The sequence below is a fragment of the Corapipo altera genome, unplaced genomic scaffold (assembly GCF_003945725.1).
Source record: "Corapipo altera isolate COAL_440 unplaced genomic scaffold, ASM394572v1 98, whole genome shotgun sequence".
Classification (NCBI taxonomy): Eukaryota; Metazoa; Chordata; class Aves; order Passeriformes; family Pipridae; genus Corapipo; species Corapipo altera.
In genome coordinates this window covers 1617879-1645640 of record NW_020884914.1, presented here as the reverse complement: position 1 = coordinate 1645640, position 27762 = coordinate 1617879, and the positions used below count along the sequence as shown (strand labels likewise).

Here is a 27762-nt window from a genome sequence, read left to right as displayed (position 1 = left end):
ACAAACTAAACCAGAAGCAGTGCATCAGACTAAAGAGTTTGGAGAAGCTACTTAACTGACAAACTACTCACTTTGCCTTCTTCTCAAATAAGTGTCCCACTGTAACTTACACAAAACACCAACAGTAATTCATCTGTTAATGAAAACAAACCCACTTATTCCCAGGTTGCCCTTTGGGCTTTGTTATTTATCTCTTTTGGGACTCTTACTGACTGAAAAATCTTGTTTCATTTCTGGGACATGATTTTACTTTGTGGTATTTCACCTACGGAAATTTCTGACCTGAGGAGTGAATTCCACTCCTCTCTGCCACAGTTTGCTATTCAGTGCAATCTGAGAGCTACATATTTCAGTGGTAGGAATCCAGCACTTGGGGTCATAGTCAGGCACTGATGCTCCTCACTGTGTGTAACAAACTCTACTCACTCAGGAAGTGCCACCAAAAATGACTCGACCACCCACCTGCCTGAACAACACACAGTGGTCACGGGTTTACAGAACACAAGTTCCAGTTTGCCAGAACTTTAGTAAACCAGTGAGGTAAAAAAACCTGTTATTAATCATCAGCTTGGTTTTTTTCTGGAGAATGATATAAGGTTTTAGTATCTACTGAAGTGAGAATTTAATATAATGAATGGATAATAAAATGACAAGATACATCAATTTAAGTAACATTATCCAAAAAAACTTCTGAGAAGAAAGATATTCTTACACAAAGGAAAACCAGAATACAATTAACGGAAAATTTGAACGTATACTGCTTAAACTTAATGAAGAGAAGAAGATAGCTAAAACATAATTAACTGCCTACGGCAGTGCAACTAATGGATACTGAACTGGATTCCAGTTAATCCATGTCAGGACTTCCATCACTTGTAATAATTCTTGTCAATATTTTAGTCACTCTTACAGTAGTAGCATTACAAATTACTTTTCAATAAGAGGTGATGGGTAACAGGCACTTTCATTACAGGCAATTTTTAAGTATCACTATGGGAAGGGTTTTACAAAATCAGATTAATGATGGACTATTCTGTAACATCAGCAACAAATTGATAACAAAATATAACCCAAGACTTGAAAGCGCTATTTTGCACCATGCTAATTTTGTGTATCCTTGCAGTGGTTTGTAAAAATTAATAATATTGCACCTGCCTTCCAGCAGGACTGAAATTTTACTAAAAAATTATTACATTCTCTGATTTTAAAGAATACTTCCCACAAATGAAAGCTATTGAGAATATCTAACTAGAAATGTACAAAAGCTATTTTTCCACCTGTAATGTTTTTCTCATCATCTACATTGTCAAGTTTTTTAAAAAACCTTTGCGTGTCGGAGGTTTACAGTAAAAAAAAAAAAAACAAAACAACCCAGTCCTTCTATTTACAAAAGGTAATAAATTAGTGAGGTTCTTTTAAGCACATCCTTCTGACCTATTAAGTAGTGATAATCATAACTGTTCTCCTAAGGAAAAAAAAAATTGTCTTGACATGATACCCATGTCTCTCTGGAACAGAAAAATGTACATGTTAAAAGGGAGACAACATAATACAAACAAGGAATTCATTGTAAAAGAAGGACTTCAGGGGAACAAAGGAGAATATGTGCAGTGCAGCTTTACAAAACAAAGAAAATGCCATCAGTTTGCTGAGCTCTGGTGAAGAGCCCTCGTATTCTTTTGAGAAAGTGATTACTGCCTTCCAAAGTAGTTAATCAGGATATGACCCTTGGCAATGAATGTCTCTTTTCAGGATTTAAGTTGATGCAGCTGTAGTCTCTTCAGGAGCTTAAATTATAAATATAGGCTAGGAAGGAATCACAGAACAACTTAAAGTACGTGGTGCCCGTGTTCACAACTAGGAAAAAGGGTCAGAGATCCCCACTCTGGGGTTCCAGGCTCCGGGGCTCCCTTTGGTGGCTGCGGGACAGTTTGGGGAAGCGCGGGGTCACCCTCGAGCGATTGCCTTTGCTCACTGGCTCTCCAGAAGGTGGAATATCACTAGGGAGACAAAACATAAAGACAGAAGTAGCTAATTTACGTTACATGTAAATTATTCTGTGGTTATTTCCAACATGAAAAAAGCAGATGTTATGAGAGCCTGGCACATGACTTCAAAGTACAGCACACATCTCCAACATCACGGAACTGCGTTCTTTCTACTGGTATCTCAAGTGTGAACGACAAAATGGGCTCTTTCAGAAATGAGAACTAGTAGAACTTCCAATACTTCATGGAAGATTGCAAATTACAGGATAAAAGCATGTCTCCATGAGCTGCAGTTCAGAAATGGCGGGAAAAGCATTTTGAAGTGATAAAAGTACAAGCAAAATAGACGAGAGCTTGGATGATGCTCAATTAACAATCCTCTAATTATGGATGGATGTATCATTACATGATGAAGTACATTAGTAATACATCCCTGTTGGGAATTCTTCAGTCTCTTCTGACCCACAACAGACTACAGTCTTACATGAATGAGCCTTTTGGAAAAGACTCAGAGAAGAACATCAACTTCAAAAACAAGCAGTAACAGAAAATTCCAGCTTACCTAGGTGACATTCAGGCTATAGACTCCTCGGAAAACTACAGTATAAAGGGATAGCATTGTACTTTTGCCATTCTTTTAGAAGTCTCCACATGGTTTTTAATTAAACTGCTTACATACAGATCAATAAATAAAACTGGTTTGCATTTAGCAACTCAGCTAGTCAATCAAATCACACAGCACACAAAGCCAAGCTTACTTTTACAAGTTAAAAACCCCAACCTTATAATACCTAACTTCAGAACATGGTAAAAAGTCCATAGGGGAGGAATTGTTCATCTGCAGTTCTGGCCATCTTAAACAAACAGAGATATATTTTAAAACAACCCCTGAATTTCTCTGTGCAGTTCCCTTTTTCCTGCAGTGACCTTCCCAACACACAGGTCAGACAGCCCTGCCAAAGCCACAGGCACACTCAGGCTCTACTGAGGTGTTCTGAGCACCCACATGGGAGAGATGGCACCAAAGCAAAAGCCTTTAACAAGTCTGGGACCGAGTGGAAAATTCACTTGCAGGTAGCAGAGCACTTCTGCAGGAAAGGGCAGGTGCCTCACTGGTAGCCATCACCTTTGTAACTACAGTGCACACAAACTGGCTGTTCCCACAGAAGTAAGAGGGGAAAAACACTGTGGAAAAATTATGTTCAATTCAGATGCTAAATGTTAACCAAAAAAAAAAAGTGTTAAGGCTTTATAATGGAAGTGCATTATTTAACTTGTCTAAATTTCTAAGGACAAAAGAGTCTTAGCTAAAATAATAAATGATTTTCCTACCTCAAGATTCATCACATTCCTATTAAAGTATCTAGTCTTTCAAGGTAACTAAGAACCTTTATGTGAAAAAATGCATAAAATACCTGTGGTACACATCCATCTCTTCTTCAGTAACAAAATTAACAAGTTATATCTTTAATTCCTTATTTTTCTTGTCACTAAAATAAAAAGTCTAAAAATTAATTTAGTATATGTTATTAATTCTTGATAGCCAAGGATAATTGGACTTACAACTGTGGCCTCATGATTTCTTATTTTGAAACTCAGCAATGTTATCTAAGTTGCTGTAGAGAATTCTGATCATGTGAATCCAATTTCAGCTGCACTCATTAGCATGGATTTCTTTTAGTAACATGAATATTATTACTCATAATTTTTATACTATTTATAAAATTGAGCAATGCAGTGTTGATATTCTTAATGCTTGTAAAACAGAGCATGGGATATTGGCTTCAGGGAGTTGTGCTTTTGTGTTAAGATAGGTATTTTTCAGAACGTGTAAACATAAAATAACCTAAATATCAATTATACAATGGAATAAAATTAAATAAAATTAAATTTTCACCTCATTGAGCTTTGCTCAATCTAAAATAGGTTAATGAGCTTTATGAGCAGACAGACAAATTTACAGGTACATGGTAGTTTCCACTGCAGAAGAGAGTACAGAGTTATATGCAATTACTATAATTTGGTGATTGCTTTATTGAAAGCACATTTTAATCCACAAGCTCCTCCTGCTGGCATGTCCTCAAAACGACATTAGCGCCAGCCCAGGGGGAGCAATGCCATCCAAAGGAAAAAGGGCAAAAGGGGCAGGAGGAATCCCTCTAAAATGAAGAGATATGAATTAATATCAGTGTGCCCTGACAGGCAGGGCTGAGGTAACCAGATCATTCAGGATAATTCCATGAACACCAGTGCCAGGGAATGAAGGACAGACATTGCAAGTAATTCTGCTAATTTAAATGATGCTACTCCAGAACAAGATATATCTAATAACTAAATTAGAGATAATTTGTCTTAAATGTCTTAGCTAATTTTTATAATGATAATCCAAATTCTAAGACAAATCATTATGTTATGTAGGTTTACATAGCAATGTATATCTGAGGAATCAGGTCTTCATGCATCCAGCATGAAAAAGCAAACTGAAGCTGAAATTGAATTCCTCAACTTCCACAGACCACATGTTCTATGGGGAAAAAAGTTTAAAGTATTAAAAAAGAGTCATAAATTTAAAGGTATATATCTTTTAGTCCCTTTCCATCTGGTCTTTTCCAAAACCTGATGAGGAAACCAGTCATCTCACTTTGGTTTCAGCTCCAGCTTTCTTACCAAAATGACCACCCACCCCCAAAACACATGGTAATCAAGTAGGAGGAAAAGATTCATCTCCCATCTCTTGCCTCCTGTTACTAGGTTTAATAATTTAGTTTGGCCTTGAGGTCAAATGATACCTATAAAGTCTCTGGCACTAAAAAAGACACCTTTCTAAACGACATGACAGTTCGACAGGTCCGACAGGCCATGAACTCTTGGGCAGAGGTATGAAGACCTTAAAATGATCCTGTCAGCATTTCTTGCAAGTGCACATAAAGATGAAATTCATACAAATCTATTTTGGCCACCCTGTGTTTAGGAGGGAGGAATAAGCCACAACTATGTGCAGCATTTGCAAACCCTCTCATTTGTCTCATTCAGTAGAAAGTTTCTAGGCTAATTTGGGGGGCTGAGCTAGGGTTCACCCATAGCTGATTGTTTTACTCAGATTAAAATACAAATTTAAAAGACATAGACCTAAATCAGGGAGTAGCTGTGCTACAGTAACTCTTCCAAGTTCCTGCAGTCAGCACTGACTCTTCAACCTACACCAACCAAACAGTTACACCTGTTTGGTTTTAATACAACATTATCCTTTTGCTTTCTGAGCCATTGAAAACTAAATAGGGTTGAATTTTCTAGGCCGAGTCTGGCAGGCAGGTAGAGGCTTGCCAGGCCTTTCCCTGTTCAGCAGTGGAATGTCTGTGTATTAAAGGCTCAAGTTCTTTTCTACATTCTCTCCTTGTCCCATTCTGAAGAAAAGCAGCAGCCTGCTGAGGCAATCAATTCCTCCTTCCCACCAGGCCATTGTTTAGCTTTCAAGCATTCCTGATTGATCTGCCCAGCGTTTGTTTGGCAAACGATTCACTTGCATTGATTTTGTCTTGGTGTCAAGTTCTGCCTGAGGTGCATCTATAGAAAATAGCTTAAAATAACCGGTCCTTTTCATCAGCTGCTGGTTTATTCATACCTTTGATTTATTGCTCTCCCTGTATCCAAATGTAAACTACATTTTGTGAGTTTCTCTTTCCATACTCAGCATATGGAACTGCAGTATTGTCTTGGCTGATGCTGTGAACGTTTACACGAGGAAATTTATTTCCCATCCCATTGTCTCCTCTTCAGATAAAATTACAGAAGTTTCTATAAAAACAGTGTAACACATCTGCAATTGGAGATACTTTTGTATCAGCCAGAGATCAGAAGCAATAAGCACACCTTGAGAGTGCAGGAAAGCACAGGATCAGGTATTTCAGATATCTATCTCCAGCTCTGCCTCACATGAAAATGCATCTCTGGAGATATTCATAATTCTAGTTCTGCTTGAGTTGTATTAAACACACATCATGAAAAAAAGGCATTCACTGGCAGATGAATTCAGTGATTTTTGCCAGCTTCTTATGTTACTCATTCTTTGTTAGTCATTACAATAATCTAATTTCTGGTTATAACCCCAATATTCATGTAAACTGGACTCAGGCAGGCAACCTCCTCAGAAAGGTAGTATTAAACAATGTCTAGACTACATTAGGATATCCTTATTAGACAATTCTGACTTGCCAATACAACATAAAATCAAATAAAACACCTGTCTAGTGGCATTATTAACTAAAATTCTGAATTCATCAAACCATTTCACATAATGGAGTAACTCATGCTTTGCAGTCAACGGGGTAAAATATTTTTTTCCAGTTGTTGAAGTGTAAAAATAATTGGAGCCACATTCCTGCCACTGTCCCCAAACTGATCACAGAAACTGTGATCTCCCTGCATTAATAAAAATGGCTGAGTTGGGATGTTTAAACAGTCAGTTATTAACAGAAGAGATAGAGAGAAAAGGGTAAGATAATCCCTCTATAGTACACTTCAACACTGAAAATCCTGAAGACACTGTTAAAGCAAAGTTGTCAGGTTACAAACTGAACAATCCTTTCCCATCAAGATTAGATCTGAAATGAAATTTCAAGAAATGAAAAGCATTAATTCTAATATTCTGTCCAACCATTTGGTTAATGCACAACTCCTTCTACTTCCACTACACACTTCTACAGCGCAACACAGTACTCATGAAGTATTTGATCTCTTCTTGCTGTGAAATAATGACACATAATCGTGCTGCCATTTGTTATAATTCAAATTACCATGACTTTAACATTCACATGCTATAATTCAGTTTCCATACCAGCATAAAGACTTTCTTCATCAACATTTGCATTGATATTTGAATTCTTCTGTAAACCATGGCACTGTACCTAACTGTAATGACAGGATCTTTTTTTACTTCTGGTAACTTTATTTTGAAGTTGGCATAACAAGATGGTTACTGAATCCATCAGTTATATAAATGAATAATACCTATGATTAATTTTGGCAATTGGATACACTCTCATTCAAGAAATGCTCAGAACCCTGTAAAGGTGACCTTTCATCTAAGCAATACTTACACCCAGAGGCTCATTCCTTGGCTTTCCAATGCATAATAACACCTGCATTTGGGAATGGTTACTTCCCATGTCTCATGGTGCCCCAGCCAGAGTAACATAATGCATGTGCTCCTGCAAATGATCCCTTCACAGCTAACTAGAAAGCCAGAAACCTAAACCAAACACACATTTGCATTTATTTATAATTGTTGTAATTATTTTGCGTATTTCTGTTCTTAGTTGAAAGGCAGCAAGTTTGGCTGTGCCACCCTTTTCCATCTAGAAATCACCAACATTCAGCTCTCCTCATTCTCTTCCTGTCAGGGGTTGGCTGAACCTGTGTGAGCAGAACCACCTACCACACACAGGGAAAGGTGATTCAGGGAACAAGTGGCTCAGAAGCAGAACATGTTCAAAGGTTGTTTATATAATAACAAAACGTAGGATTTGCTTTCAGAAGAACGGTGCTCAGTAAATACCTGGATTTATTTTTTCCTGCTAGTAAGTAATTATCTTTAAGGAAGGCAGAGACAGCTAAATACATTTTTATTGAAAATATTGAGGTAACTAAAGACAGAGGACGTGCAGCAGGATTCACAATGCATCTCATATGTGAAAATAAAAGGACTAAATCTCTTGTTTGACAAGTAGCAATTTCCACGTGCTGAGGCAGCAGTGCATTACAGTGACTAGCCAGGCGCTTCCTCCTCCATATTCACAAGTTGTTTGCACACAAAAATGACATGGAAGGAAGACAACTTTAATTACCAAATTAGCTTTTAAACAGCCCATAATCAATACGACTGGCATTGGGTATAGGAACAGAGTTTACACCAGTGTATGAGAAGCCCATGAAAGGAGTTAAGCACCAACACCTGTGAACTTTCCCCCTCTAGTTTACACAGAACACAAAATGCAAAAAGTGAATCACTTTTCATGCCAAGGAGGGAAAAAAAATAAAAATCTGAAAGCTTAAAATATTACTTCCTACCTGTTCATTCCTATCATTTACCTGATACTGAGCTCACTCATGAACTTAGCCAGACTAATGGCAATTTTAATGGCAATTAAAAACTTGGTGAACATTTCTGCCTTGCTTTACCATGTCAGACTTTTAGCCTTCAATGCTTCATAATTCAGCTTAATGGGAAAGGCAGCACAGTTACCAGTCTCCTGGAAATCTGCCACCTGTTTTTCCACGTGCTCGGGAGCAAACAGCTCCTGGTGCTTGAGTTCTGAGCTGGGGGATGGCCCTGGTGGAGCAAGTTGGCTGCTGTTTCCCTGCTGAGAAGTTCTGTTCCCTCCATGTTCCCTGACTCTTCTTTGCTCCAAATTCAGGCAGGCAAGAATATTTGCCCCAAAGCACTACCAAGTACAGCATTCAACATAGTTTAAATAGTCTCCATAGGAATAATGCAACTTAGCTGCCTTTGCTTTGAGTTTTTCAAGTAAACTGCCCATCATCAAAAACAACCTGCACAAACAATTACCATCATTATTTTATTTTTAAGAACAAGCCCCTTCTTTTAAAATCACAATAAAAGCAAATGGAATGATAAAGAAAAGTTGTGATCAAAACATGTTGTTTTGATCTTCCAAGGAAGTGCTTGAGTTTTAATTGCTCCATCAAGAGGTATCAGCTGCTTCTCTCAAGTATCTGCATTTCTCCTGAAGATTAGAGCATGATATCAACATGTGCAACAAAGCAGGAGAGAGCTCATGTGACATTCTCAGGGACAGATGCAGATTTGAATCCATGTCATGTTAACGATAATAGCTATGAATGTAAAAAATGAACAAATTTTAAAACTGTTCCTAGAACCACAGAGAATCATCATCTTTTCTGGAAAATATGATGGCAATGATAAAGTGAAGAACAGTGCTTTATAGCAATCACTTTTTCTGGCCTTTGATTTTATTTTTTAAATACTAAGGGCATGTAATTGCACTCCAACCATAAGCTTGATACTAACAGTGATCCATGACCTAAAAACCTCAAAAATTTAGGCCATAATCTCAACCCCTGGGAGCTTTTAGATCATTCTTCATTTTAGCCTATTATTTTTAGTTTCCCTAAGATAAAAAGAAATTCCCACTGAGTTGAATAGCCCATAGAAAACAGTGCACCTGCACCTGGAAACATAATCACAGAGAGAGAGCTGAGACTTGGCATAGTGGAATTAAACCTGTACTCTCTAAATAAACAAAAGTAATCAAGATGGGAAAATATGGAAATAATTGAGTACTGTCAACAGAATAACAAGGGAACTGCTGACTTTGCTTGGTAATGAAGACAAGGACCAATGTTTACATTTAATCCAAGCAGAAAGGGAAGCTAATGGAAGGAATGACATTGCCTGGTAAATGACTAAGGGAGCCAGCTTGGGATGCAACACTCTTGATGGATTAGACAGAAACTAAACAAGCATCAGGCTGGCCAGCAAAAAGAAGGCCACAGTAATTGGCAACCAAAATCACATTTTCTGTTTAGTCATATTTCAATTATTTTCTCTGTAAAGAAGAAAATGTCAGTGATAAATACAGCTCATCCTTTTTCTCATTATGACTCCAAATTAGGTTAACAGGCAGTAAAATTTTCCACTGACTCCAGTGGGAGTTCAATGCACGGTGCATTGCTTGCCAGGAGCCCCTGGATTTTGGGGTCAGCTCTCCAGGTATTCTCTGATTCAGAGTCTTTAAAAAACATGTCATCTTGGTCCCTGTCTAATGCAGAACTTTGCCAATGAGTTCAAATTAAAAAACAAATCAAATTTGCAATAAGCTTGTTCCTTGCCAGAATATTAGAGAAGAATCAATTTAGGACACCAGTGATCAGCTGTGGCTCTCCTATTGCTGGCAGCCACTGCAGGGTAGCTCCTGCCTGGAGTGGCATTCCTGGCAACCAGGAGCTGCTGAACCTTCCCTGTTCTCAGCTACATGGAGAAGCCTAGAAATGGCTGCTGCTGCCCAAAGTATCTGCTTCTGCAGTAAGGAAGTTGCAGGATCACAAGACAGTTATGTTCATCTTTTAGCTATGAAATCCCCAGTAAAGTTCCTTCTCTCCTTGTCTTTGAGTTTTGCGGCTTTTGGTCACATGAAGATTTTGCCGTTAGGAAGACCAGTCAACTTTGACAGAGGACATTTTTTATGGCTCCAAGTAAATTTTGAACGAAATGGTAACTGAAAAAGCTGCTGAGAGAGCACTTTCCCTGGTTTAGAACCAGATCAATGAAGCACCTGTATGCAGAGGTCAGTATTACACATGCACATCTACAGCACCAGAAAGCAATAAGATGAGGCAGAGTTTTACCTTTGTTAGGGTAGTTCTGCTTTGCCAGCAGGAGAAAAGTCTTAGAAGACACCCAGTGAAGTGGGAGCCTGCAGTTCCCCCCTGCAGTGCTGCTGTGCAGGCCTGGACAGTGACCAACACCACTGCTGGTTATGCCCTACGAGGTGACACAGCAGGGTGAGGCAGTGACAGCTCTACAGTCAGACATGGAACCTTTGCAATCATACCCAAACAGCTCCCCTGTGCTCAGAAACACTGGGTACCAGATTTTATTGGATTTAGATGCACTTCACTCAGCTGTTGCAACAACAGCGAAAATATGATAAAATATTCAGTCTGCCTGACAGTACAAACCAGCCCCGTTTTATTTCCCTGTGGTCATACCTTGCTCTTCTCAACAGTGCTTTGGGATTTCTCTCATTTAATATGTACGAGTCTTCTACTGAAGGATTTCTAACAGAGCCAGACATTTAGAGCTATTCAGTGTATTTATGATTTACCCAGAAACTGTATTAAGACTAATAAATTAAATCTCTTACAAAGAATTAATTTATGAGTTCTTAAAGGTTAGAATAAAATTTGAGAAACAAGATTTCAGAGGTCAGATAGACATGGTGTTGTAAGAAAAGGGCTCTTTGGCTCATTTTGCAGTTGCAAAATTGGGCTATTTTATGCAAGCTGTTTGCAAGGCACAGATTTCTAATTTTCCACAGTGAACAGCAATCCCTGCAGACCCACATATTAATGGGTCTCTTCTTACATGCTTTTTACTGAACTCTTAAGTGTAATTGTGTTACAATCACAAAAATCTTAAACTAAAAATAAATCTTCGTACTGCTGTTGATATAATCAAACTCTGGGGAACTGTATAATTAATACGTGAAGATTTAAAGAAAAGTGACTCTGGTCTGCTCTCGGACATGGTGATACCAGCCACCCTAGAACAAATCCTTCCTGGAACTTCTGTCTGGAATTGGGTTATTCCAGCAGCTGTAAACTGAAGAAGCCTGTTTAATGCAGAGCTGCATTAGGAAATCTGCAGCTATTCTGACTAGATCCTCAGAGACCAGAACAACCTGATGTTGGACTGATGTTGAAAATATACCAAGTCCTCCAGTCGTGTTGTCCCTGTAAGGGCCACACACAGAGAGTGGGATGAGCATGGAGAGGACACCTGAGCAACCTCTGCAGGCTGCAGATGAACCAGCACTGTGTGACGACGCTGCCTTGATTATTTCTGCACAGACCTCAACAGTGCAGGTCATTTTGCACTTCTGAACTGACATTTGGTCTAATTTGTACCTACAGAGGATGTATTTGGAGCAGTCCTCTGTAGCAGTCTAAAGAACATTTAAAAAAAAAAAAACAGCAATGATCACCTTGTTTACTCATCTGTTAATGCTACGGCAGGGAAGTGCACTTCCATACTATTAATTTTTTGGTATTAATAGACAAATGCCTATAATCACATCGAGTTATTCTGGAATCCTTCAGCTAACTGTTCATAGATTCTGCTGTCATCACAGAAGCGCCAAACATATTAAAAATACAGCACAAAAATAGCATCTGAAATGCAACAGAATTGAATGGTCTATGTTTACAGCTGGCAGATAAACAAAACCAAGGAACAAAGCTTCTGTAGGATGTTTTGAATTTCAGTGATGGCCTGTAGCTAATTCATGCTGTTTTCACATGAGATACTGATGGCTGCTGGAATATTTTTCAATACAAGTTCAAATGAGGAAAAGAAATAACCCACCTCCTTTTGAAAAACTGTGCAGTTAGGCATAAACAAACTTGTTATGGTCTGGATTAAAGCCAAGTACATGCACAAGTACAAAGATACCTCCCTTATGAAGATTATTTGCTTTATGTATTTGGATGGATGCATCCATTTATCCATTACTGTCAGTCTTGCACAGAAAGGAAAATGAATAAGCACTGGAAGACTGCAATATAAGGTGTATAAACAGATTGTTCTAAACCACATTTTCGTGAGTATTCCTTACTGCTTCATATGCCAAGAGAAAGGAATAAAGTTTATATATCCATCTCTCAGCAAAGCCTCTTTTGCTCCTGAAAATCTCTTCCACTGTGGAAAAGTAATTAAACTTAATCTTTGGTTTTATTCCCAGTGAAATAAGCATTACAGAATAGTTTTTCTTGTGATACTCCAAATCTAACGATTACATGAAGAGAAAAAAATCATGTTGTTTCATTAGCAAATTAATTTTTAAAAAAACATTCTAGTAATTATGTAAAATTTACCTATGGGAATATATTTACACACACGCATTCTGATTTCATGAACATGTATTTTCAACAATTACACCCCCTTTTTTTTCCCCTCCCTAACAGATTTCTTAAGGGCAACTGAACAAATATATTGACATTTCAGGGGATCTGTAGCAAACATCATAAACTCATGTCTGAGGGCTTAGCTTGCCATATTCCTGACAACGGATTATATAAATACACTACACCAAAACTGTTTGCAAATGTCACAGAGAACCCCCTAATATGAAAAGCGCCCTTGGCTTAATGTAGAGCAATTCCTTGTGCACAAAGGTCTGATCTGCAGGGTACAAACACAAACTGGGCCTGACTGATGCTCCCTGAGCCCCTCTGGGACAGTCACCAGGGGGAAATGAAAGCAGGCAGTGAGTTACAGGGATCATTCCTTGTTTTTCTGCATCAGATACCTTGAAAAAATATCATTTTCAATTTCACAGGGTATCAGAAAGACTATTTGGTGACAAGCCATCTGGTGTCTGGGAACTGAAGAGAGAATACTGGTTATGCCGATACAGGTGATCCAACAGCTCATCTCACTCAGACCCTGCTTCCCAAACAATAAATCCATAAATCGTGCTCTCACTGGGGATCCAACACACACACTGGTCTAAAAGTTCTTCCATTCTGCCACATTTTAGAAACTCTGAGAATAAAAGTAATTTTTCAGATGGTCTGCATTGTTGGCAAATATCTCAATCAAGCTCCCTTGTTAATGGAATTCAAGCTGAAAACGACGAATTAAAGTCTTTCTCTTGAATACAGACTCTGAATTTCAGCAACTCTTGTTTGTTATCTGTTATAAACTCTATTGCTTTCATGACTTTACATAATATTTTTTCTAAGTAGAGAATTAAACTCATGTCACACAGGCCACACTGGTGTAGTTTTACATAATATATTTTGCCACGCAGACAGGTCAAAGTGAGTAAGAAGCCCTTAAGTTCCTTTCAATGCATCAAAGAAAGTTGGGAGTAGAAATAACCTCACTCTTTGTTAGGACTGTATGGCTTCAAAAACCTAATAAAGTGCCACAGTTGCATGCTATGCAACTTCCAAATATATTATAAATACAATATGTATGATAAATAAGAGATTATTTTGTTTGGTTTTTTTCAGTTCCATTAATCAGTTTCTATTCATTCTGTGAGCATATATTTAAATAAATAATTCCCTCTTCAGTTGTACATTTGAAATTCTAATTAAAAAAAAAAAAAATCCCTGAAAGTGATTTGGGGTATGAGAACTTGTCAACACAGAAAGCAGAGAATCCCATCTGCTCCAAGCCCTTGTGGGGTACCTGAAACCTGCCTTCAGCTGTACGGAGAATGGAACTCAGAAAATTTCTCTCCCTGGAAATGTCATGGGCTCTTCCAGTGTTCTGCCATTCCAACAAGGAGATCAGGTCTGGGAGCACTGGAGCTGTTGCTGGGTGCAGTGGATTAACAGACCATCAGGAGTCTCCTCGAGGGCCTTGCTCTGCAGCCCAGGAACAGTAACTGAGGGTTCTGGATCCCCCAGCTCCCGTATCCATCTGCCCTCACACACGGATTGCTCTGCCTGACCAGATGGCTTCTTACAAAACAACATGTTTAGAGCAATAGTGTTCAAAACACTTTCTGGTGCCACACTTCTTTTCTGTCAGAGACCTGCAGATGGTTCCCTTCCCCTACCTATAAGTTCTCCAAAACACATCTCCTGACTGGCTGTTATGCAATCGTCATATGCTGAGATTTGACTGTGAACATCTAAAGCTGGCAATTTTCCTAAAATAATCTCCATAAAGAGAAACTTAACAAGCAATTATAGATCAGCTAGTTTAAGTGCAGCTGTAGAATAAATATTACAAACTGTTTTGCAGGACTTAGTAGGCCAAAAAGTAAGCTTTGAAAGCCACAACTTCATTACAGGGAAGTGATGTAGTTTTGGGCAAGGCAAGGGTGGTCTTGTTTAAGTTGTATCCTTTGACAATATTACTGCCACGGCAAACAAGGGTAATTAAGTGGATAACAATGCCTGAGGTTTCTAATTGTCATGAAATCTGATAGAAGATTCTATTAACCAGAAGGTAAGATGACTTAGTGGCCAGGAAACTGGCTTAAAAAGGGAAATTTTGTGAAAAGAACATTACACAGATCTGTCAAAGGTATCTGTGGGGTGCATATATGGCACAATGAGGTACCTGAAACAGTCCTGCACAGCCATGGAATGAGTTGCTCTTATCATCCACATTTACCATTACACATTCATTCTAGTAACTGTCAGAGGCAATTTTGTGTACTCTCATCTGCTCAGTAGCTTAAAAAATTACACCGAGAAAAGTATTATCTTCATAACAAATAAAAGTATGCACTTTGATTTTTTTTTTTTTTTTGCCAGTCTGGTGCTCTTTGATGACTTGGATGCTACATAAAAATATGTATTAGGATGTAATATAATTCTATACGTTTGTGGACTTTTTATATTGAAAATGTTGTGCCCTTTTAGAAATGTTGTATTAACATTCAGGACTTTGACTGAAAAGGGCCAGAAAGGTACAGTTTTGGTAGTTCAAAATACATGTTGGAAGGTAGACACTGTCCTACAGCAGGGACAGTGAGAACATGGAGGAATCTGCACTTGCTCAACTCCCAACACTTCAGCACATTCTCAGCTATTGATTGCTGAGTTGCAAACCTCTCTGTGCTCTCCTCCTCTGAAAAAGTCAATTCCAGCAGAGTAATGGAGCAAATTGTTACAGACAGAGAAGACAACTAGGAAATAAAGTGCCCAGACATGTCTAGATCCATTTACTAGAAAATGCAGGATAATACATAGAAAATAAAACTCGTTTTTCATTAAATTAGGTATATTATTGGAGCAGTTTTCTTAAAGGAATCCTACTGAAGCAATCATGACAGAAACTGGTTTATATTGTAGAAAGAAATAACTAGAACATTGCAAACAGGAGAATTAGACTTAGCCTCCTTTACAAATCATGTGTACCTGTTAATGACAAAAAAAAATCTGAAACTGATAATTACTATTATTTGAAGGGAAGGAAGAAAGGAAATGATCTGTAAGATTTCTTAGGTATTCAAGTAGAAATATGTTCTATATGTTTACAAGAAGAGTTTTTAACAAACCTGTAGAGATGTCAACCTCTTCCAAATGTAAACATTTTGAAAGTCATTGTTTTATAACTGTTAGCAATCAGGTGCAGACCAGGAGGTTAATGGAGAGGTTTATACACATTGTTTTGTTCTTAACAATTTTCACAGTTATACTTTGCAACCCTTGATTATCATTTTGCATGAGAACTAAAACATGCACACTTGTTTTACCCAAGATTGAAGTCCAGCACCGTGGCATTGTACCTGGAGACAAATCCAACACAAACAGCACATTAACCCACAGCAGAGCTGCTGAACCACGAATGCATCTATCTCAGGCTCTCACTGAGACTTAATTTAACAAAGCCAGGCTGGTAAATAGAGTTGACAGGCAGACTTGGAGGCTCTGGGCGAACCTGGCTGAGCTGTGCTCTGTGCACAGACTGAGCAGCAACACAACTAAAGGACTGACAGAGCCACAGTGAATCACAGCCAACCAGGACACGGCACCCAGAAGAGGAGCCTCTTGCTTTACCTCACAAATGGTTCTGTTTTGTTCACTTTCTTCTATTTTTCCACAGAGTTCACGCCTTAGGCCTAGAGTATGAGCACAGTAGCCTGATACAGATGATATCACAAATATCTGCATTTTAAATATCATTACAATTGCCATCTAGGTTTAATTTTGTGAGTATTTACATATGGCCCACACATGCACATTTCTTAATTTCATATATCCACTTACACTATACTGATACCAATAAACAGTGACAAGAGAGTTTTAGAACTGTACAAAGAAAATGTTTCCTACTGAAGAAATACAAATATGGATTCTAGGGTTTCAGGATGAATAGAGTACATAAACTGCTGCATGAAAGAAAAAAAAAATTACTTTAGAATCTACTGAATATTTACATGAGCAAAAATTGATTTAAAAGTACAAAATTGAAGACAGAAGATGTTTACTTGTGCATTTTCCAAGTTTCTAGTACTTACAAAAAAAAAATCATCCTGAATTATGCCGAAGGCACTACACAAAAACACATTCAGGGTATGAAAAGGAGACAATACAAGCTTATGGACCTGAGGATTAAAGAAAGAAAAACAAAGTTTTGCCCCAGTACCCACAGAACAGGTACAACAAACGACCACTAAGCTGGTCAGACTCCCAACACAGAGGAATCTCCTCTTGCCAGTCATTTACTTTGCTCTATACATGGAGTAACAACTGAATGTAGAGTGTTCTTTGCACCAGACCTTCTCACCCCCAGATCTTACATGGAGTTGAAACTTTACACACAATAAGAATGTTCTAAAATACCAGCATAATCACACGTATTTTTTTTTTCAAGGTTTGTTTTCAAAAGACAAAATACCTTCTACGCAATGTTTGAGTAAAAAGTCTGTGCCTATGGTGAACCTCTTCTTTTGTTTCTAGTTCAGTTACCATTGCCATTTCAAAAAATGAGAGCAAAACCCAATCACTTCTAAAGAAATGGTTTCTTTTGTGTGTGCACAAAATCCATTAAAGGAAAATAAATTCCCTGAGTATTACCATATTGCCTTTTTTACTTTCTTTACCACCATCTTCCCTTTTTCACCTCATTTCCACACACATTCTCTTCATTTAGTCCAAACTGTTTCATTCAGTCTCTTGATTGTTACACTTCACAGCACTCCTCTGCTCTTACTCTACTCATTTATTCCTGCATTCCCTACCTTCTCCAGTTTTTCTTCCTTTAATAATTCCCATCAACAGCCACGACACTATCAGCCAATCCTTTCCCAGTTGTTGTTTGCTTCTCTTTATGCCTAATTCTTCTCTCAACAAACTGCTGTGCTGAGTTGATTCTACAGAGCTGAGTCAAACCTCTATTGCCCAGAGATCATCATTCCCACAGCTCCCCATGTAAACCAATTCTCTCTCCCTTCTCTTCTCTGCATTGACAATCTCCAGATCAAGTTATCTCTTTAAACCAATTCACCTACTTCATGTTTCAGTTTGCCCTCATTTCACATTTTCTTTATTGCAATATAAACCTCAATTCCCTGTCGAGGTTTTCAGCCACCCAGCCCTCGATCAGAGTGTGACACTGGACTGCCCAAGCTCTGTGAGGAAATCCTACTGAATATCTGACACATTTTTATTCCATTGTTCTACCTTCCAAAATATATTTTGTGAAAAATTCCAGCATTTTCAGCACATTTCTCTGGGCTGAAAACTTCACTCAGAACTTCTTACTGAACAAGTCACTCCAGTTAAAAGAACAGCTCTGGTGAACAACTGCCTACTGTTGCAATCTGGACTTTTCTGGTTTTATGCACTGCTGATAAATTAATTTAAACTAAATTAAAATTAAATTTTAAAAAATCCCTAACACATTATGATAATTACATATTCTTGGGTTAAGTTCTATTCCTATATGTCACTAATTAAATATATTAACCAGTGCTGATAGACAGTAAGAAGAGAATACAGAATATTGGTGGAAAACCACAATGCTTACAAGAAACGTGCAGTAATTCTGTATTCCAATGTCAGGTACAGCTATCATATGGATAGCCTGACAAGAACATCTTTATTCTTTTATTCACTTAAGAAAATCATGCCACACTACAAAGAAAAGGTCTTAAGATGGCTGTCAACAATGCTGAAAGTAAAAAATAATAAACTGATTGTTCATACCTTATTCCACAGTAAAGTGCTTTCATGCTATCAAGAATGAGGACAGTACTTTGAAGTCTTGCACACTTAACTATATTAACATTTCTAGCATTCCTCTTTTCATAGCCAGGATGCAAAAATTTGTTCCAGATCCAAAACCGGCACAAGGAGCTTTAAAAAATATTGGATCCACTGTTTATGAGTTAGGTATGGACAAAACAGAATCAGGATTTTTGTGTGTGTGTTTATAATTAGAAACAGTTTCTGATTTAGCCAGCCAAATCCACCTTGGCAAATCCTTGCCAGACAGGTCAACATGCAGGGAGGTGCTGACAGGAATGGGGTGGCTTTGTGGATGGGCAATAGAAAATGAACTGATTCACATTTAGACTCTAAGCTTTCAGCTTAGAGTATTCTTGTATGCATTCTTTCATGTATGCATTCTTGTATGTATTCTTTCAGCACAATGGCTAAATATATAAAAAACTTACCAGTTACCTCTTTCTACTAAAATAACAAATGGTTGCCACCTTTGTTTTACATATCTGTCTTGCTCTACAAACTGACTTCATGTCTGTGCAAGACATATTTGGGAATGGATGATATTTATATTTTACATTTTCTGGTCTTAACAAACATGATTCTTAGCAATAAGGCTACTGTTTGCTGTAAAAATCCCAGCAGAGAAAACTGAAAATGTGAATTTAAAATAAGTCCTGAGAACTGTAAGACAAAAAAAAAATCAGGGATGGCAGACATTATATTTTTCTGGTCCAATTTTATGTTGTTTGCCAAGTAAAGGAAATAATTACAAATGTATTCTCCCTATTTTGCCCAACCTCAAAATTGAAACTTTCTCTCCTGGCTCTAGAGCCCATTTTTTGCTACCAATTTCAGAAACACCTGCTGCAGTACAGAAATGCCTGAATATATAAAGAGTTCACTTTTTAACAAGGGAGTGCATGTGACTTGCCTGTAACCAAGGCAACAGGATCACTGCTGTAATGACACAAAACTTTAACTGGCTGTGTGTTCTGTTATGAGAAAAATCTTAACCTCTTCTTGCACTGCCACAAATTTAAGCATGTTGGGGACGTAAACTGCACAGTTTAGAAACCCTGTCTCTGTGAGGATTTGCTGAGTTTGTTGGTAAGCAGGAAAAGAGCAAAAGACTGAAAGAAGAAGTAAATGCTACTGAGAATGACAAATCTTCTCTCAGAATGATCTTTCATTACAAAGCCTGTTGTTAACTGGGGGAGAAAATGATAGAAAGTGATGATAGAATTCGTGGGGCCCTATGAAAAAAACATTCCAAAGCATCCTGGATCCAGCCAATTCCTTGCAAAAGACAGATGGGAGTCAAACAGCAGAAAAAGCAGAGCACAGTTAAAAGCTCCTTCCGTACAGCACTGGTTTGCTGTAACATTGACCATGGTTTTTTCAACATAACCCCCATCTGCTTCAGAGCTTTATAGGTTGTGTGTTTATAGGGGAAACCAGTATATACCAGTGAGCTGCCAACAGCAACACAGAAAGTGCTTTTTGACTGTTCCTGTCAATCTACTTGCTTTACATTTTTGCCCCATTTTTTCAAACCATGCAAAGGAGAACATTTCTTGTACATTTCTACACATGCAAAAGAAATCTCATACTATGGCCTCTCCCTCATTTGTTTCAACAATTTTAGACAAAATCCTTATTTTCTCAGGTAGCATTAAACATGAGTTTATTCTGAAGCAACTGTAAAAGATCACCAGCCCTCAAATGCTTCCAGTGGTGACTGGAGAGTATTTAATTCTAGTTCAGTATACACTAAATTATTCTTCTCATAAGCACTGTAAAGGTCACTTTGAATATAAAGAAGCATGACAAAAATCTACTTTATGGAAATACACTCATAAATACCTACTTGTGAGGCCTGTTGAACAATTCATAGCAATTAACTTTGCAATGCAAGTCTCACTGTCTTTATTGAGATGGTAATTAGTGTAAGTCATAGTATTAGAAAGTGAAGTTGATTTTTGTTTTAATGGCAAGACTCAATAATGAGACAATAAATATAATACATAAATTCCTTCAGCATTATGGAGCTGCTGTATGACACCAGGTTTATTGAGCACCACACCAAGGCAAACTAACAACAAACACCTTTTCTTTGAGGTGCCCTAGTCCTGGAACACCACAAAACTGAGATGTTTGAGCTTAGAGGGACGTGTCTCTGTAATAATTTCATTATTATCCATATCTGCAGGACAAAGTGTTTTCAATTGTACTTTTACTGGATACTGAAACACTTCTGACTCAGTAGTGCCTTAAAAGTGAAAGACTGAGAAAATGCAAGTGAGAGCAACAAACTGGGATCAAAAGCAAGAAAACTTGTGGGCAGGAGTCAAGAGACATAAACAGATTCTTTCACCTGAATAAAACTTATTTACATTGGGCACTGCTGGCAAATTTCTCTTAGAAAACCAACTGATAGAAAAAGAAATACAACCTATAGAAATGCAGACGAGAGAAACAAATAACTAAGAAAACCACCCAGAGTCTGGATATTTCATTGCTCTGATCACAAACCAGATGATGGAGCTTTTCCCTCTATGGTATTTTTAATGGCATCTCTGTACTGCAAACTGTCCCTTGGGATCAATAGAGAGAAGGGTAATCAAAATTTCCTGCCAGTACAGATACATTGTTCCTCCCAGCATCTTCCAAAAGTATTTCAAGGCAGTGCTTTTCCATACACACACTCAACATAAGTGTGCTGGAAAAATCCTCAAAGATAAGCAAAGATTTGCTCAGTTATGTACTCAAGTCAAAATAGAGCTTCCTTAACTCTTCTGCAACATCTTTCTCACACAAATCAATAAAACTATGCTAGAATTTTGCATTATGGACACAATCACCTTCCACAGGTAATTCCTTCCCAAGCTCAGTTCATAGATTTTAGTATTTATTCTGACCATTTAAAAAGACAAACCACTGGTAACAAAGTAAGAAATAATTTTGCAAACCTTCAGTCTGAATGAAATCAGAGGATGCAGGACAGTTCTTTACCACATGAAAAGGAGCAGCAGAGCTGCAACAAATGCTCCCTGACAGACTTGAATAATCCCTGGGAAAGTGTGTCAGTTTGTAATGTCCTGTACAAAGCTTGAATTATTTCACAAATAGCCTGTCAAACCCCAGGCAGATCACTTGTAAAATGAAAAACTACACTCATAACACCATCTTCCCTTGTTTGGATAAAACTAGCTTTATAAAGCCAAATGCTTCTAGTTAGCCTGAAGTGCCAGTATTTATCCATAGTTCCTTCCCATATACATACCATCTTCCTTTTAAACTAAGCATCCCATGCTTCTCTCTTCCTGCATTTTCTTGGCCTCTTTATCACTGTTTCTATTCCTCCTGATATATTTTTTTCCTTCCTCTTTTTAACTCTAACATTCATAAACCCTCTCAACTACCCAGAGCAGGGGAAAGGAAAATTTAAGATGTTTGCAGAATGCCATTAATACACATCTTCAGTGCCAATATGTGCCAAAACACAAAATAAAAGACAGTGCAACATGCAATTCTTGCAAAAGAGATGAAAGTATGAATTTTCATATGCTTTGACCAAACAATTTTTGCCCTACTTCTTCACATTTCACTCAGATCAAAACAGGCAGGATGCTTTTTTTAAGTCTGATGTCAAGCATCATAGGTTATGAAAGACTAAAACCAAAACTGTCAGTTACAAAGTGAGGAATGCAGAAACCAAGAATAACAGTGAGACAACTCTATGTTTGTTAACCACAATCCACTCAAATGCAAATATTTTAATTTTATCATCAACAAAAACTCCACAGGAGAATATCACATTTTTGCAATAAAACTTCCTGCATTATCTGAACATGTTCATTGAATTTGAGGTATCTAAGATATTTTTGCTTCAACAATCATCAGTGCTTGGCAACACAGTTCTATTGAAAGATAAATATTGTGTAATGTCTCTACATAGCTTTATAAGTAAATCAATCAATTAACATAGCAATAAATTGGTTTCATTAGCATCTTTCAGGCATTAGGAGGTGCTTTACTAATTAAAAGTCCCACACATAAGCAAATGCTATTTCCAGTTTGTTGATGTAAATCTTATGAGGTACCGAAGTCATTCAGTGCCAAGTTGATAACACAAGCTGCCACTTCAGAGGATGCAATCCAGTACAAATCTGGCCCCTGGCCACAGCACTTTGGGACTCATCAGCAGAATGCTGCCATTTATCCCAGTAGAAGGCACAGATATGTACCCTGAGTGCTGGAAGAAGTGCCATCATCAACTCAGTTTTGAGAAATTAAGATATTCAGAATTCTATTTAAAACTTCCTTACTTTGCAGCAGTATTGTTTTACAGTATTTCAGGGATTGCTTGTTTGCTTTTCATCTCATTGTTTACCTGAAGGTGCAAAACCAGTAGAACACTTGGCACCTCTGGCTTCATATGTAAATATATTCATGTCTGTGTATTCAAAGATCTTATTTAAAATAATACTCTACAGATGTTTCTGTGAGGAGGTTTTAGTTCATTCTTTACACTAAAACAGTGCCACATCTGCTGTATATGACCTGTCCTTCATGGAGAGATGAAGCTACTGGATGGAATAGAACTGATGCACTAGTCTGTAGTTAGCTTCAGGTCTGAGTAAATAGTTTCATCCCTCTAAAACATCCCAAAACTAACTTTGAAAGAGTCCATTGCCAATGTCTTTAAACAGACTCAGAGATACAACATCCACAGGCACCTCACAGTAATTTTCCTAAAAGATTTATTTCCTTTATACTTGATTATAATACTAGCAATGGTATCATAGAGAATTTAATGTTCTTTTTACCTCTCATATCTTTAATATACACATTTAAATGTTCTCAGTGACACACTGATGAGTGCAACTGAAATAGAGATGATAAGAAAAAACCTCAAATCCAATCCACACCAAATTCTTGAACCCTTTAAGAACAATGATCTATATTTCCACAATAGTTTCACTTTGTTGTCTGTAAAACCAAAAGCAGATACTTGGCTTTACACATTGCCCAGTGCTAAACAAATCTTAGAGGACTATTCCCAGGACAATGTTTTTTTTGAATGACTTAGTGGTTGGCACTGAAGTTTGCCTGTCAGGTGGCAGCTCTGTCTCTCTATCACATTTCTCATAACTTCACCTTCCAGGAGGGGAGAAGTATTTTACAAAATGAGAAACAGGTAGAAATTGTGATTATTTTTTTTTCACTTCAATTTAACTTGGTGACTCAAAGACAACTGACACAAAACACGTAAGAACACAACTTCTGCTAACAAATATGCTGCCAGTAATGTCACCCAGGGAAATGAAGACAACATATTTTTTAGAAAATTACAGTCCTCTAATCATCCTGGAGAACTGATGACTCCTTTGGTGTTCAAACACATCCCGCAGCCAGTAGAACCTGCTGATGATTTACTGAGCAGATTCTCTGCTTTTCTTAAAGCCTATTTTTGAGCAGCTACCACAAGAGAATAAATGTCCAGTTCTGCAGCTCAGCAGAACATGTAATTGTTATTTAGAAATTGTTGTAACTTGTAGCTGTGGCCTAGAATATGAGATAAAGAAGTACTCAGCACAGTCATCTGTGAAAATATTCACAAAACTGTGTTTATACCATTCTTGCATATATTTTAATCCAAACATTTGCATGGCCAATGCAAAACAACCAGTAAAGTGGCACTATTCTTATTTGATCAACACTGCAGAACCACAAATTGCAGTATGTACTTCAGTAATTTCCCACTGTTTAGACTTTTTTTGTTAACACAGAACATTCTGTGACCAGCTGTATATTTGGCCAACACTTCTTTGTGCAGGGTTTATGTAAAGTACAACTCAGGTTAAGATTGCAGGTCAAGATTTTGGAGAACTATAGATTTACAGACTCTTTGAGGTTGGAAGGCACCTCTGGAGATCACTAAGTCAATCCCCACACCAGGCTGAAATCTTTATCTTTTAAAAAATGAGGGCAATTGATACAGAAACCAGGGATACAAAAATGGACCATCACAACATTTGAGAGATTCTTTTCCCACGTGTTTACAGCTTTTAGCTTTTTACCTACTTGAAATCATATAACCTATGGTGGTGATTTATGTTGAAGACTCAATTATATGGTCCAAAGAATTGTGATGCTCGTTGCCAAAGATCTCTCTTGTTCTTATGTATGTATTTACAAAGAGCTAAGGTGTGTGATATTTTTCATATTGATAAAAATGTGATTAAAACACAAGTGTACTTGTTATAACAAGTTTTGTTTATCCATAATGTACCAATCATGAGTGCAAATAAATGTTAATTTAAGTAAGTATTAACAGACAGGTCTTCACCAGCTAGCAGATGTAGCAATCTAATTCAGCAGTGCCAAATCTTGATTTAGGTTTTGCTCCACATGGACTGGAAAATTTATCCTGTGATGTCGGTTTTATTATTACAAAGAATTAGTCATTCAGCATGTAAACACACAAATTAGCAGAGCCAGAATCTATTTTTTACATTAAGACATGAAAGTGGACTATAAAGGAAAATCTTTGACCAATCCTGTGATTGAGTTAATAAAGTATTAAAACTGAAAAATATACAAACTGAGATTATAAGCAATAAAGATTGAGGAAAGAAAGAGCACATTAATGACAGTTCACAGCATTAAGACTCAAAACAAATTACATTTCCATGATTAACCACCAGCATTTGATACAATAATGAAAAGAAATGCCAGCAAACTGATTCATGTTATTGTACTGCAAACTGTTAACCGACTTTCAAAATAAAAGCAATTTCATCCTTTATAACAGTGGCAGGCTATTTCAGACAGATCAATTAAAATGTTTTGCCTCATCAGATCTGTGCCTGATTGTACAGAATCACTGCACTCAGAAGGGAGAAATCCCCAAAGGAACAACCTCACAACAAAAATGTTCAGCAATATTCATTCTAGCAGTAAATTATCAGTGGATTCAGTCTTAGAGACATCATCTTATGTTCTGTTCATCATAATCATATTCTAAGACCAAAACCAGATCTTAAAAGTGATTAATTAAAACTGACCCTGTAATTTCTATCTATAGGAAGCCTAATCAGACATAACCTTTATGGGATTTTTCATTTTCACACTGAATTGTGGTCATATAATTTTGTAGTCAGAAGAAATTCTTTAAGACCAGATAAATATTTTTATATTTTATAATTCATTGCTTCCTAACAGACAGATCTAATGCCCTAGAGACTTTTTATGCATATTAAGACCATAATTTTTCCCCCCAGACTGAGGTATCACTATTCCCTACAGCACAGTCCTATAACTAATATCTCAGTGTTTTGTAACTACTCTTTCACTGATAAAGATTCAATCAACTGTACATATATTTGTGCTGCAAAGGACAAATTAAATATACCAGTATTATTATATGTATTTACAGTGTCTCATAGTAAAGTACTATTAAACAAAATACTATTAAAACTAACAGAAGAATTGTAGGTATGGTACAAAGGTTACAACTGGTTAATGTAATATACACTTCAGAGTCCAACATGTTCAAGATCTCCTGTTGATGAAGCTCAAAATCCATTAAGGAAGGACAATACTGGAGAAGTTGGCAATATGAAGTGGAACTGAAATGCATTTTCTTTTGGATGTCTTTTCTAAATCACCAACAGTGCCAGGTCATGGCAGAAAATAAAGGACAAAGTTCAAATAATAGCCTAGAAATGATGATACTTTCAGACAATGATAGAAGGAGCACATCTTAGAAAAGTTCTTTGTATTAATTTAATATTGCTGCTCTAGCTGTAGAAGAAGAATCTGATCTCTCAGTAGAAAAATGCATTAAAAAGCCATTTTGTCTGCTGCTGTAGATGAGGTATATAGTTATTTTGCTCAACAGTTTAATTTTTCCAGAATCCCACTGGTATTTCCAGAGAGAATGCTGAAACATCTACTATATGAGAAAAAGTTCTAAGGAAATAATTCACAGGTACAAACAGAACCTCTTTGCCATATCACAGAATATTCTTGAATCTACTCTAGTGCATTGCTTCGTGCAACGTGTTGAGAATTATGAAACTGCCAAATGCAAAAAATTGTGATGTTTGTTGCCAAAGATCCCTCCTGTTCTTATGTATGTGTTTACAAAGAGCTGATATGTATAGTAAAACACTATTAAACCAAAATATTATGAAATTTAACACCACTTCCAAACCCAAATTTTCATTAATATTATTTCTTAAATAGTTCTAAATATCATTTACAAATACATAAAGAACGATATTTAAAGTAAAAAGGGAAGATTTTACCAGATTATATCCCTTGTGTGATTGTATATCGAAGGGTTTCTTTTGAGATTCTTAACAAATGACTGTGTTAAACCATATCTGGACATAGTCAACTTTAACATTAATGAAATCAGAACATGAGTCAGCAGATTGCAAAATTCAGCTAGAAAGAGTTCAACAGCTTGAATTTTTAATTTGGTCAGTGAGTACCTTAATAGTACTCTACCCTCAGCCCCCAAAATAAATTTAAAAACAATACAAAGCCCACACAAACAGAAGCAAAACAACACTAAAAAAAGACCAAATAAAAGAAAATGAAGACACCTAGTGTTTGAAGAGTGCAGGCAGATGCAGGTTTTGAAGTCACTTAGATATTTCTGAAAGCTTTACACTGGGATTTTTATTCAAAGTCACCATTTAAATAAAAAAAAATATTCCGCATGCCATATATTCCTTTAAAAAAAAGCACTTACAATTAGAACAGAAGACTTCTATTTAAAAAACCCTGCAGTTTTAAAGAGTTTGGAGATGTTTGCATTATATTTTAAATTATTTGTGATGAAAAAAGCTTAATATTTTCTTGAGTACTTGACAGATACTTACACAAAAAAGGGCATCAGCTGAATAAGTGTCTCTTTTTTGGGATTGGCTGTGAATTCTGGCACAGTTTGAATAATTTTGTTCATTACATTCCTTAGGTAATTTTGTAGCTGCTTGCGTCGCTCTTCTACAAACTTTGCATCCTAAAAATAGAGAGGAAAAAACATAAATGGCACAAAGAACATCTTTTTCAATTCTATAATGTAACTAAACAGTCCCAATAAGCATAAAAATTCATCTTTTGATGATGTCTCTTTATTATGTCTATATAAGTATGTTGGCAAGATGCAAAAAAGCCTCGACTCTGTCCTCAGAAATAAAGGAAAATCATGAATCCTAATAAAAACCTGTTTCACAAAAATGTCCACTGCCAGGATGCTGAATCCTCTCCTTGGCAGAACCTGTCTCCTGTGGACCATAAACCA

General features: G+C 37.1%; 1 protein-coding gene across 5 annotated transcripts in view; it reads right to left on the bottom strand.

The window, feature by feature from the left end:
• Positions 1-568: 568 nt before the first annotated feature.
• SNX29 (sorting nexin 29) overlaps positions 569-27762 on the bottom strand; it is a 97087-nt gene continuing 69893 nt past the window's right edge. For 2 of the 5 annotated variants that reach the window (XM_027654961.1, XM_027654959.1), the window contains 2 exons: positions 27341-27480; positions 25239-26107 (listed from right to left, as the gene is read on the bottom strand). In XM_027654961.1, the coding sequence (XP_027510762.1) occupies positions 25879-26107; positions 27341-27480 (369 nt within the window). In that variant the 3' untranslated portion in view covers positions 25239-25878. The other 3 variants (XM_027654962.1, XM_027654960.1, XM_027654963.1) reach the window with 3 other exon arrangements.